This window comes from Lepidochelys kempii, chromosome 1 (genome assembly GCF_965140265.1).
Source record: "Lepidochelys kempii isolate rLepKem1 chromosome 1, rLepKem1.hap2, whole genome shotgun sequence".
NCBI classification, from domain to species: Eukaryota; Metazoa; Chordata; order Testudines; family Cheloniidae; genus Lepidochelys; species Lepidochelys kempii.
Window position 1 is genome coordinate 122,151,177 of NC_133256.1, and position 13,873 is coordinate 122,165,049.

General features: G+C 42.6%; 1 protein-coding gene across 4 annotated transcripts in view; it reads right to left on the reverse strand.

Annotated features, from left to right (window-relative positions):
• CYFIP1 (cytoplasmic FMR1 interacting protein 1) overlaps positions 1–13,873 on the reverse strand; it is a 131,065-nt gene that overhangs the window by 37,328 nt on the left and 79,864 nt on the right. For all 4 annotated transcript variants that reach the window (XM_073353192.1, XM_073353183.1, XM_073353210.1 and 1 more), the window contains one exon: positions 5,894–5,981. In XM_073353192.1, coding sequence (XP_073209293.1) covers positions 5,894–5,981 — 88 coding nt within the window. The remainder of the gene's footprint in view (positions 1–5,893; positions 5,982–13,873) is intronic.

The window sequence follows — 13,873 nt, forward strand, 5'->3', positions numbered from 1 at the left end:
TGGCTGAGACCAGACCCTCCTCTCCAGACAGACTCCCCATTCTGGTGGGTTCCCCAGAGAACTCATCCTCTAGGCTCCCTACCCAGCCCTCTTGCTCAGGCCTCTTCTGGGAGCTCCTCTCCACAGGAGCATCCTGTCTCCCTTTGGAGTTTCCCTCTAATTGAGCTTGGATAACCTTTATTAGGTCCAGCTGCTTGGTTACTAATTAGCCACCTGAGGCAGTTAATAATCCCCAGGTAGGGCTGTCTCAGGCAGACAAGGCCCTAATTTCCCATTAAGGGCAGCTGCCCTGTGACAGGGACTCAACAAAATTCCCAAAGATTTAGAGAGGGTCAATTAATTGATGTTAGTATGCCACACTGAGATCCTTGATAGAAACTGCTATAGAAGTATTATATGATTTACAATTTTCAACTGTGATAAAATCTTTGTATTACTTCAGGCTTTTACTTATTACAGCCCTGTACACACAGCAATGACAAAAAATGTAGGCATTTAAAAGCCTAAGTCGCAGTGTCTTTCAACAGGAATTAAGGACTTCAAGAGACAAGCTTTGAGCAGGGGGTTGGACTAGATGACCTCCTGAGGTCCCTTCCAACCCTGATATTCTATGATTCTAATATGGGTGAGGTATTGGATGAACTTCTGTTGGTGAAAGAGACAAGCTTTTGAGCTACACAGAGCTCTTCTGATTTGGGAAAGGTACTCAGCCTCACAGCTAAATACACCATGGAACAGACTGTTAAGCCTAAATGCTTAAGTCAGTTTTGAAAATGCGACATAGGAGCTTTTGAAAGTTTCACCCTATATAGAATTAGAACATTCATAATCTTCTGCTCTGAGCAATATTGATTGATTTGGCTTTCTAACCTGTGAGAATCTGCAGTCAGATAATCTCTCTACCATCTCAGGTTCACTGTGGTGGTCTTGTGTTTTGGCAGCTTGCCCTTCGATTAAATGAGAAGGTATATATTTAGAGTAACTACTGAGACTGCTAATAAGAACCAACTAGTGCAAATTAATATTGACCTGTGTCCACTAGGAACTGAACTGAAACTACAGTGGTTTATATTAAATCAACAGAACAGCCAGACGGCCATGCTTTTTGTGTGTGTGTGTTAAGTACTAAGTGGTTTAGAGGTGAAAAGCTCATTGTACTATCTCCACTCCCCTAAGACATCAAATCCTCCTACCAAACTGTTATCAAAATACGCTTCGTGTTCCTATGGTTATTTGCATAACACATAACTGACATTAACAGAAAAAAAGAGTGGCGAGGTTACAGATGGAAGAAGAGACACTCAGAATGCTCTACTTGTCGATTAATAGTTTCTCATCAAAGACAAGTATACATCATGAGTGAAATCCTGCCCCGATTAAGTCAGTGAGAGTTTTGCCATTGACTTTAATGAGGCCAAGATTTCACCCTATGTCTTTAATTTGGATGATGGAATATTTTTCCTCTACAAAATAAATTAGATGATATACACACAGAGCTCTGAAGACCTAACTGTATATTAACTGTTTAAGTATTAGTAAATCCTCTCTAAGCCAAAAGTAGCCTCTGTAGTGGCTGGTCTATATATCCCCCATAAGAATTCTATGCTTCATAATCAGATAAAGCTAATCATGATTCTTAAGGTAATATTCTCCCATTTGGGAGTTATACAATATTTTATATGGCCATCCAATGTTTCCTCCTCCTCCAGAGCCATCTCTCCATAACCTGATGGCAGTATGTCCCATAAGGCTATTTGACTCTTGAATGAAATCAAGAGACATCATTCTGCATGCTCTCAAACATTCTCGCCGACATAAAGTCAGTCATTTTGCAGTTAGGTTTTTTTCTAGCTGACTGTTCCATTCCCAATGCCAGCCAGGAGGAGCAGTTCACAATATCCACTGGCCTATATCTCATTACTGATGTGAAAGCAGGGGCCTGTAGGTACATAAAATCAGGTGTCCCTGATCCTCCTGTAGGAACTGACCAGTTAACCAGAAGAGCATGACAGGAAAGCATACACAACCTGAAGTGTGTGTGTTGTGTGTGTTCATTTCTTATCAGAAAATCTCCCAAATCAAAAAAGGTGGGGTGTTTTGTTATGGGTTTTTTAAATTATTTTTAAAATACTTTGCTGACTGAAGGATGGGTTGCTAATCTTATCAGCAGTCACAGTGGGAGTTAATACCTCTTTTATTGCAGAGCTGTGAGAAGAGAATGTGGTTGGGAGTGCTGGATGATGAAAAAGGGGAACTCAATGGCATGATCTGTCCTCACTTCTCAGTTGGCTCCATTATTTGCAGATGGAGGGCATTTTATTTTGAAAGGGTTCTGCAACAGGTTAATCTTCTAGGTAAACAAGTTTAGCCTTGGAATCTGTAAATCTCTGAAAGTTCATCTCCAGCAGAGCATTCAGAATCTTGCATAATAATCCAAAGATTGCAGATATTTTTTTCCTGGACCCCAAATGCCCTACCACCATCATACATCAAATATTTTAAATTCAATAGTGAAGTTCTCTGCTGCAGGAAACACACAACAGGCATACACATTCGGACCATCATTCAAAGAAGGAGTAAAGAATATAATAAATCTAATGTGATGTAGAGTTCTGCTTTCCCCCAACACACTGTTCAATAACTGCTTGGAAGTGAATAGTCTAATTAAAATCACTACTTGTGGCAACACTCAGTTCAACTTTTAAATTTTCCATATAAAGAAAGATTAATTCTCATTTTTCCTTCATGTTTTAGAAGCACACATTTTACAATAGCAATCATTACCTTGGGACTGCAAGTTTAGCATTTCTGAGTTGTAATTTCTCTGTCTATAATTAGCTATATAAGCCTGGACAAATCACTTAAATCAATCTGTCTCAGTTTCCTCCATCTGTAAAAATTGATATTATAATCCTGACAACACCTAAGAGTGGTGGTGCAATAATTAATTTATGTATATACAGTACTTTGAAAACGAGATATGCTAAGTATAATTAGATAATGAAAAGTAACCACACAAGAACGAAACATACCTAGGTGGCTCACTGAATCAGTTATAATTCTAAATGCAATACATAAGATTTGCAACCTCTTCTGAATTAATACCCATCTAACTGTATCATAAAATGAGAAATATTCTTGCACTTTGTCTCTCTTCTTACTTGAAAAATGCTGCAAAATTAGAGTGATAATTCATCTCCTCTATTTAAAATACTTTCTAAGTGCCTTAACAAGTCACTGTTACTCCAAAACTATGGGCTGGGATGGGGGACAGGATGTTCAGAAAAATTACCACCCATTCCTTCCCACGAACTTTTTAGGATATCAGTGTGACACTACATCCCATATTCTTCATAGAGATATGGTTATTATATGATTATGTCATAACTAAGATGGGTTTTATGCAATATGGGTCATGTGAGATATCATTGGAAAGGTTATGATTTACTGAATATGATTATCCTATTTCTATGCGTGTATCATTTTTGTATCTGAAGTTAGGAATATTATCTATGCATCTCTTACACATGTGTTTGCACCTGAGGAACGCCCACTGGACAGAATGCAATCATTCCAGATGGCAGGTTGGGAAAGGCCATTAGGGGGAACAATAGGTCTTTGAATATGCTAATCTCCCACTAGGGAGCCTTCCTGGGGATGCTGCAAACAGCCTCTGAGTTATGGCTGCAGGGACATGTGACCAAGTCACCTGGTACTGGACTCCATGATGATACTAGTGTTTTTCCACTGATTGGGTGGTGGGGTGGGAATCACACTGGGAGACAAAGGATTCCCACCATATGCAAAAACTATTTAAGGCAGGGGAGTGACATCATCAAGGTTGGTTCTTCATTGACTCCCCGCCCAAGAAAAAGGACTGCTGGAAATACCTGAAAACAAAAAGACTGGACTAGGAGAGAAGGGCTGAGCCCAGGCAAGAGGATTGTCTAGCCTGTGAAAGAAATATCAGGAGTTTTAAGCTGCAAGCAAATGCATCTTGCCTTCAAGAATCTGCAATCTGCCTAAAACAACATTTAGGGTGAGAATTTGCTATTTATAACCAATTTCTTTAGTATATTAAGCTTAGATTGTATATTTGTTTTATTTACTAGGTAACCTGCTTTGAACGGTTTGCTATCTCTTATAATCACTTAAAACCTATCTTTTGAAGTTAATAAACTTGCTTTTGTTTTGTCTAAAACCAGCCTGTGTGGAAATCATAACTTGGGATAGAAAGCTGTGTATATTCCCCTCCACACTGAGGGAGGGGGCGAATTTCATGATCTTACGCTGTATAGTTCTCTGTGCAGTGCAAGACAGTATAATTTTGGGTTCACAGTCAGGGGGATGTGCACTTGAGTACTGGGCAGTTCCTTAGCTGAGCCTTCCCATGCAAAGCTGATCTCAGCATGTGTGTGTACAGCTGCAGCTGGGTGCATCTCTACCTGTATGTGTGCTGGTAAAGTGCAGTCTGAAGCCTGGGAGAAGGCTTGGCAGGCTGCATAGCAATACAGTTTAAAACGGAATCCAGGCTAGTGGGTCAGGCAGGCTCAGTGGTACCCCAGTTCCAGGCGGCACCCTGAAGGATTCCGTCATAATCAGGATCTAGGAAATGAAGTTTATTTTGTAAAGTGTTTTTTAAAAAGCTAGCGATGCTGCTGCAAGAAGAATATAGACTCAGGGTTTTTTTTACACTACTAAATTTAGGAATTATTTCTTTCTCACCATCCATTTAATAAAAGCTTCGTATTAATTCCTATACATACACATTCCATAAGCAAAACACAAAATGAGTGTCAGTCTAAAAATTAAACAAATAATAGGAAATGTGACTTCATGGAGTTATAATGGAAGTGTCAAGTTGGGAATTTACTGCTCTTGTGATACATTAAAGTACTGTAGCTGGATATTAAAGAAGTAAGATAACTTTGTGACCATAAAATGTTTATTGCTAAGAACGGGTAATTAATTCCCAAGCTTTCAGGGATGAGAAAGGATTTTATACCCCCAATATACAATATTACAGAGTTCAGCATGTGAGTAGTTCTATTAAAGTAAATAAAACTACTCATTTAAAGTTATGTGCATACACATAAGCATTTGCAGGATGGGGCATTTTGGGTATCAGATGTCTCATGCTTAAGCTGTCTCATGCTTAAGGCACAGGATGAGGAGTCAGGAGTGCTACACACTCACTGTTGTAACCTGGCATAAAGCCATCATCCTCTACCCATTTCTGTTAGCTGATCTGTAAAATAAGGAGGACAATTCTAATCTATCCAACAGGGTTGCTGGAAAGCTGAGTTGATTAGTGTTGGTAAAGCAACTTTCCAGATCCTTGAAATGTAGATACCATAGAAATGCAGAGGTTTTTTTTAAACAGTTTAATGTCTGAGATTTTGAGAGAGAGTCCTTATGTTTATTTTAAAGTCTGATTACAGTCAAAGGGCAGCTTTTCCTATTTGTTTCATTTCACTTTATAACCACCACCACAGTAATTGCAAAGAAGCAGCAGCTACTCTCAGTGTGGGCTCATGTTCCCTCTCTCTGTGGTTGACAAAAATTCTACAGCTCATTTTTTGTTCAGTTCTCCTCTGCCACCGTGGAGAATTGTGCAATCTAAGTTTGACATGAGAACTAATTTTTAACAACATTAGATACAGTCAAACATCAAACCACAAAGTTTACACTGTCTTGCAAATATCACTGCACCTTTCACTCAAAATCCAAGAGCAAATTAGATTTAAAATATCCTCAAGAAGCATATGCACTAAATACTTAAGCAAATTAAGGGTAAATTTCATAATCAATCATTTCTGTACTGTAACATTTTTCAGAAAAGTTCTGTCATCAAGTATATACAAACGACAAATATAGGGTAGTAAAATCTAACCTTCGATCCATGGAGATATTGGGGCTGTGCATTAGGTTGCTTATCTCTCTGAAACTCCTGAGAAAAGGGTAACACAGTACGAACAAATCTACAAAAGCAAAATATAGACATAGTTAGTTACACTGGCACATCTAATATACCTAAATACTTGCTTCTTCTGTCCACACACAAAATCAAATCGCCATTCTAACCCTACAGTCCAAGTCAAGTAAGGGGCAGCATACAGTTGCACTGCCCCAGGAACAGGGCAGAAACCACACTGCAATTCCACACCTTTTTGCTGCTGCAGCTTTCTTCCCATTTTGTGCTGGCTCCAATATGCCCATCAGCACACCGAAGGGTACTTCTCTTGCACCTGCATTGGAGAAGAATTAGCAGCCCAATGTTGGCTGCTCTCCCTCTTTCCCCATGTAGGTGCTAATGATACGGGTAGCGCACAAAGGGGAGAAAAGGATTTCCTTACACCTCCTTACTCCCATGCATAGGCAATTGAGTCCTCAATAGTTAGAGATTGAACAGAACTACAAATCCTCTGCCAATGAAGAAAATGCAGAATTGTTCCCTACAGTTTACATACTAGTGTGTGTTACTATAATTCTACCCATATGCCTACAGGTTTAAACACAGAATGCCTTCCAATAGTGCAGTAAACAAAATAACTAGCATCTATTGTATGTGGTTCTTTCCTCCTACCCATCTTCCTTTATCCACAGAGAAAATCTGTGTGGAATACATTTTTTTATTTTTTTTTAAATGTATGCACAGTGTGCTGAGGTGCTATGTGTTTTTATTAGTGAAGGCCAAGTAGAAAAGTGCTCCTTCCACCTGGAACGGAAGGTGGCAAACAATTTACCCTGGTGGCAGACAATTTCATTGCACAAAAAGAATGTACCTCTAATAGACACACTCCTGTCAGAAAGTGCAGTGATACATCTGGTATGTTTGCCATACCGATTCTATGTCAGTGCATAAGTAACACTTGTTCTCCATGTTCAAATCACCCACCTTGCTTCTTTAAAATACTGCCACTCCTGTTTAACGTTTTTTTAGAGGAACTTCACCATCGGATGCAGCTTGTGTTGCTACCAGAGAGTTTTAAACAGATTAGAATACTAATTCTGTCAAGATTAGTGTATGGCAAGCACCATTATACTTTTAATTCCAGTGTTCACTGAAGTAAGCCTTGCTTTAGACACCATTAAAAATGCATATGTGTGGGAAACAAGTGATCTGAACATGCCTCCAATTCTATACATAGCTAAAAAGTGTGACTCAATGGATGTCTGCAAATCTGAATTCTCTCCCAATGCTATTTTTTTCCTGAATATAATGCTGGTATCGACTTCAGAAAAATACCATTGGCAGAGAATTCAGATTTGCAGACATCCATTTAGTCATGCTTTTTGGACAGATATAGAATCGGATTTGTGCTCAGGTCACTTGTTTCCCAGGCATACACATTTGTAATGGTACACAAAGGCAGATACTTCCTTCAATTAACCTAATTGGGCGAGAGGGATAGTTCAATGGTTTGAGCATTGGCCTGCCAAACTCAGGGTTGTGAGTTCAATCCTTGAGGGGGGCCATTTAGGGATCTGGGGCAAAAATTGGGGATTGGTCCTGCTTCAAGCAGGGGGCTGGACTAGATGACCTCCTGAGGTCCCTTCCAACCCTGACCTTCTCTGCTTCTAATACAGTGGTAAGACAAGTTTCATTAATGGAAACTGGAAATGGAAATGGAGTTTCATTAATGGAGTTTCATGTCTTTCCAAGCTATCTATCCAGCTATATATAGAACAGAAAGAAGGGTTTCCACATGTGAAGATAAGAGTTGTCACTTGTCCAGGTTTTCCAAGATTGTCCCTCTTTTGAGGTAGCTATCCTAGAAAAACTGAAGGGCACCCTGTACACACTGCCAACTGTTCAGTTTTGTAGGCTCAGGATCATTCTGGATGTCCTGGGGTTTTTTGCACCTCAGAGGTAGCAATCCTATGTGAAGAACAGGGAAGCCACTAAGCAATTAACAATACCCAATCAAAACTTGTGAGGCCAAAGTTAAAAGAAAAAAAAAAAGAAGAAAAATGTAACAAGCTAAGAAAATCAAGAGGAAAAAGTAGTATTTAAGTATATTATAGGCAAAAGGAAAACCAGTGGAAATAGTGTCCACAAGGAGCTATTTGGCACAGTAGTTTGTGAAATTTAGAGTGAGTAAGGCCCAGCATCTGTACATACTTGCTTAAAAGCAATCCTTACTCCGGTAAGAAATCTATGGTTGGGCTCTCAGTAGAATTTTGCACAAGAGGAATTGTTTTCATGACCAAGGGTTTGCAGAATTTGATTTTTGATATTTGCTGCAAGTTTACCTTTTATTTAAGTTTTGCAAGATTTTGATTTTAGTATGCTACTGCCATTTTATTAATTTCTACTCTGCGATAACAATCCTGCAAATAGAAACGCACATGTGTAACATGTAGCATGAGGAAAGAGACAAGTGTGTGTGTTTGCAGCACAAGTGGCTTAAATTTTTGAAGTTAGCAAAGGGGATTTTGAATTAACTAGGCAAATGGCACACAAACCTTTAAATATGTGGGGAAAGAAATACTGGCCATACGAACAATTGAATGGTTGGATAGTTGGCACATTCCATCCCGTAACATTTAGAAACAGAATAATGTGCAAAAGAAATAATTTTTAGCCAAAATTTGGTTCTAGCCACAATTCAGGCATACAATAAAGATATTTATTATCCAGCTAAAGATAAAAACATCCATGCTGATCATTAACTGTAACATTTCACCCAAATACTTGAAGACTGGGAATGTTCAAGGATGAAAGACGTTTTGCATAATAGCAATGTGCATGCAAACTGTAGAATACAGAAAACCAGCATCAGTGTGCAATGATCTCCTTTATGCTTAGGAGTTTTATTTTTGTGTAACTTGAGGTCTCTTAGTGGATCTTACATCATCATGGGTTTTTCTGTATTTTATAAAACTGCACAAAAATAAGCAAACTAAGAGTTTCAGTTGTTTGTTAAGATGTATTTTCATGTCTTTCCAAGCTATCTGCATTTGTTAAAATTCAGTAACTGCTTGCATTTATGACAGGTTTCAGAGTAACAGCCGTGTTAGTCTGTATTTGCAAAAAGAAAAGGAGTACTTGTGGCACCTTAGAGACTAACCAATTTATTTGAGCATGAGCTTTCGTGAGCTACAGCTCACTTCATCGGATGCATACTGTATGCATACTGTATTTCCACAGTATGCATCCGATGAAGTGAGCTGTAGCTCACGAAAGCTCATGCTCAAATAAATTGGTTAGTCTCTAAGACGCCACAAGTACTCCTTTTCTGCTTGCATTTAGCTGCTTCTGAGGAAGAAAAGGTCACTTAGGTATATTGCAGTTGATACAATAAATCTATGATTTTATATAAAATCGCTATTCATTTGGATTTTCCGGATTTATTAGCTTCTCCATTCTCTTGTATAATTGAAATGCACTTATTTAGGAACTTCCTCTTGAGATTATTTGTTCTTTACAGAGATTTTTCATTAATGGAGTTTATCAGGGATGTTGTAAACACTTGACGGGATCACTCAAAGTAATCCTAGACATATGACATTGCCTGAGATTACTCTTTTCTCCCCCCCCCCGTTCCCTTTAAACTGACACTAATTTTCATGCCCAGTGAAAACTTAAACAAATGAAAGAAAGGACAGGAGTAACACCTATACCATGTCACTAAAGATAAAATGGATTTGCAGTGAATGGACGTACTGTGCAAGATTTATTGGGCTATCAACAATTTCCTTGAGAATCTTCAATTACTTTTCACAAAACAGTCAAGGTCTATTCAACTGTAAATGGACTTCAGCAGTCACCGTGAATAACTAAAGATGGCCCAGAGCTGCAAAGTTGTACCCGTTTGCATGTTGAGCCATGGTTTTTACTCGGACCCATCTCTATTATTAATTTTAAGTGTTAGGGATATAAGTAATTACAGTGACTTCAGGTGACTGGGGAAAGAAGAGAGCCATTCAGACTTTCATTGTACTTGGAGCAGAGCACAGGGCGGGTAGGGCAGCACAGTCCTAGCAGAAATTCACATGAACCACAGCCATTGATAGTGAGCTAACGTGCATCTTTGTTCAGGCTGTTCATTAGACACAGTCCCAAAGTTCTCTCACATTCAGCCCACTTGTTCAACTTCTCCCTTTCAGAAAAGTTAGCAAGGTGCTGCGGTGAAACGTCTGGAGCCAGGAACTTGTGTTGTATATGATCTCAAGATGTGGGGGGAAATTCTACTGGATCATCCTTGTTAATCTTTGTTACCTTCTGGCCAAGGAAGCTTTGAAGAGACCAGAGGGTAACAAAGATGAACAGGTCTTCAGTATCCTTGACTGATTCATATTATCGATTCTGAGACTGTGCATTACAACTTCCATCCTTCAATCCCAAGGACTGCACGGAATGCTTTAGAACATAGTGTGACGGGCCAAGGCCAGATGGCTATAGAAAAGTAGCACGAGATAGATATATTAGCTCCAGGCTAAACAAATCCCTGGTACCAGGATATGTGAAATGGCAGCTGCTCCAGGTCAATTAAGACACCTGGGGCCAATTAAGAACTTTCCAGAAGGCAGGGAGAATGCTAGGTTGATTGGGACACCTGAAGCCAATCAGGGGCTGGCTGAAACTAGTTAAAAGCCTCCCAGTTAGTCAGGTGGGTGTGTATGTCAGGAGCTGTCGGAGGAACTGAGTAGTACACACCATATCAGGCACAAGGAAGGAGGCCCTGAGGTAAGGGTGAAGTGGAGCTTGAGGAAGTGAGGGCTGCGGTGGGGGGGGAAGTAACCCAGGGAATTGTACATGTCATGTTTCTAAAAGGTCAGCTACCATAGCTGATACTAATAGGGTCCCTGGGCTGGAGCCCGGAGTAGAGGGTGAGCCCGGGCTCCCCCCCAACCTTTGCCCCCTGATGTATCACTGAGACTGGAAGACAACAGAGACTGTGCAAGGAAGGATAACTTCTCCTCACCTCCCTCGCTGGCTTATGATGAAAATGGCTCAGTAGACTGTGCCCCTTGTCTCTAGAGAGAGAAGGGTTATGTGGAGGGTCTGAGCCTCTGAGGCTAGCGAAATCCGCCAGGAAACACGGGACCCACGGAGGCAAGGACAGAGCTTTGTCACAACTGGTATCAGCAGTGGGATTTTGTTCATAGTGTGGCAGAAGAAAGAGGTTTTTTTAAAAAAAAAAAAGTGCACTGGAGTTTGGGATTTTTTTTGGTTTGGTTTGGTTTGTTTGTTTGCTTCATACCACAATGGAGGAGGTGGTAAGAGCTCTGGTACAAGCCACAGCAGCCCAGCAGGGGCCACCTGGGTTCAGGCAATGGCATAACAGGAGTCTATGAGGCTACAGCAGGAAACCAATTAATTATTGATGAGCCAGGCGACCAAGATCATGCCCTCTTGAGAGAGGTGGTGGACCAGCTGAAGATCCTCACCACCCAGGCCCGGGGGTCCGACGGGATGCAAACCCTGAGGGCCACTGGTTGTCTGCCAAAGATGACGTCAGGAGATGACGTAGAGGCCTATCTCCTCTCATTCGAAAGGACTGCTCAGCATGAGGCGTGGCCCGAAGAGCAGTGAGCCAGCATTCTCGCCCCTTTTTTGTGTGGAGAGGCCCAGAAGGCCTACTTTGACTTGCCTGCCACGGATGCCACTGACTATACCTATCTGAAGGCAGAGATCCTAGCACGATCAGGGGTAACGGAAGCGGTAAGGGCCCAGAGGTTCCATGAGTGGAAATACCAGGAGAACAATCCCCCGAGGTCCCAGCTATTCGACCTCATACACCTCGTGCAGAAGTGGTTACAGCCCGAGGTGTGCAGGCCGGAGGAAATTTTGGAGACCCTGGTCATAGACCATTACATGCGGGGACTGCTGCCAGATCTCCGCAAATGGGTAGGCCAGAACAATCCGTCCACGTACAACAAGATGATCACACTGGTAGAAAGATGGATGACAGCCAGGGAACTGACCCGACTACCCAAGGAAGGCCTCTTTCGAAGCAAGCACCTGACCCCAACCCTGGAAGGTTGGGCAGCCAAACCCCCGGGGAGTCCTAGGTGGAAGAAGGGGGGGGGACGGACGAAAACCAGCGGGGACCCCAGAAGGAAGGGAGTGGCCTGAGGGGGGGGGAACCCCAGGACTAAACCCCCTAGTCCCCATGATAGGGGAGTGATTAAAAGCAATTATAGATGTTATGCATGTGGGGACTGGGGACACATAGCAGCACAGTGTCCCAGCACCGAGGAGCCTATGCAATGTAACTTGGGGGATTGGGAGGTCCCATGCTCCCTTATCCACCTTGCGGGGGTCGCATTAACCCCGCATAATTACACCAGGCCAGTGAGGATAAATGGAACAGAGACTACAGCGCTTGTGGACTCTGGGAGTGCTATCACCCTCATATCCGGTAAGCTGGTAAAAAGTAGTCAGCTGCTACAAGCCCAACGCGTAGCAATGACATGCGTGCACAGGGCCATGAGCCATTACCCCACCATCCCAGTGGAGACAGAGGTTCAGGGAAACCCCATTGAGGTGACCGTGGGCGTAGTTCCTAAACTCCCATATCCTGTAGTCATTGGGAGGGACTATCCAGGGTTTGATAATTTACTCCACCCAGAGAGGCTGGAGGGAGGTGGGGACCCTGAGGACAGCGACTCCTCACCGGGGGAATGTCAACCCCTGATGTTCGCTGAGATTTCTCAGGATCTGTTCTCAGCCCCCCAAAAGACCAGGAAGACAAAAAAAGAGAGGAAGGCCGTGAAGGCCTTGGGAACCCGGATCCTGACCCAGGGCCAGAAGACCTCCCTAGTAGGCAGATGGATGCGAGCAGCCAACAGAGAAACTTCCACCACAGAAGGTGAGCCAGAGGCTGCCCCCAGCCATTACGGCGGCGAGCTGTTGGAAGAAGCAGAAGCCGGACCCTGGGAGCTTGGGCAGGTTAGTCCTCGGAGAGAGACTTTTGGGTGGGACCAGGCGGAGGACCTCAGATATGATAATGCCAGGAAAGAGGTGTTAGAGATCGATGGGATACCTGTGGATGGGAAGGTCCGGGGTCCCGGACCTTACTTGATAGTGAAGAAAGATCTCCTGTACCGCGTGGTGCAAATGCAGGAGCAAGAGATACAACAACTTCTGGTGCCATGAAAACATCAAGAAGCCATACTGAGTCTCGCCCACAGTCACCTGTTTGGAGGACACGTGGGGTAGAGAAAACCCAGGCACGGATCCTGCAGAGGTTCTTCTGGCCAGGAGTACATGAAGATGTCCGGCGATACTGCACCTCTTGTCCGGAGTGTCAGTTACATAGCACTCGCCCACACTTGTGGGCTCCTTTGATACCTCTTCCAATAATAGATGTTCCTTTCGAACGGATAGCCATGGATCTGCTAGGGCCCCTAGAGAAGACAGTTTGGGGCCACCAACATGTGCTTGTTGTACTGGACTATGCAACCCGGTACCCAGAAGCTGTTCCCCTAGGCAACACAGCTTCCAAGACAATAGCTAAGGAGCTAGTACAGATCTTTGCCCGGGTTGGGCTACCCAAGGAGATACTGACTGATCAAGGGACACCTTTCATGTCCAAGCTGATGAAAGATCTCTGTTCATTGCTCCATGTACAAGCCCTACGGACCTCTGTATACCACCCGCAAACAGATGGCCTTGTGGAAAGATTCAATAGGACCCTCAAGGCCATGATCAGGAAAGTGGTGAGCCAGGATGGGAAAGATTGGGATACCCTATTGCCTTACCTCATGTTCGCCATCCGGGAGGTTCCGCAAGCCTCCACGGGTTTCTCTCCATTCGAACTACTATATAGGCGCCACCCTCGGGGCATACTGGATATAGCCAGAGAAGCCTGGGAAGAGGAGCCAAATCCCAGAAGGAATATAGTTGAGCATGTATTGCAGA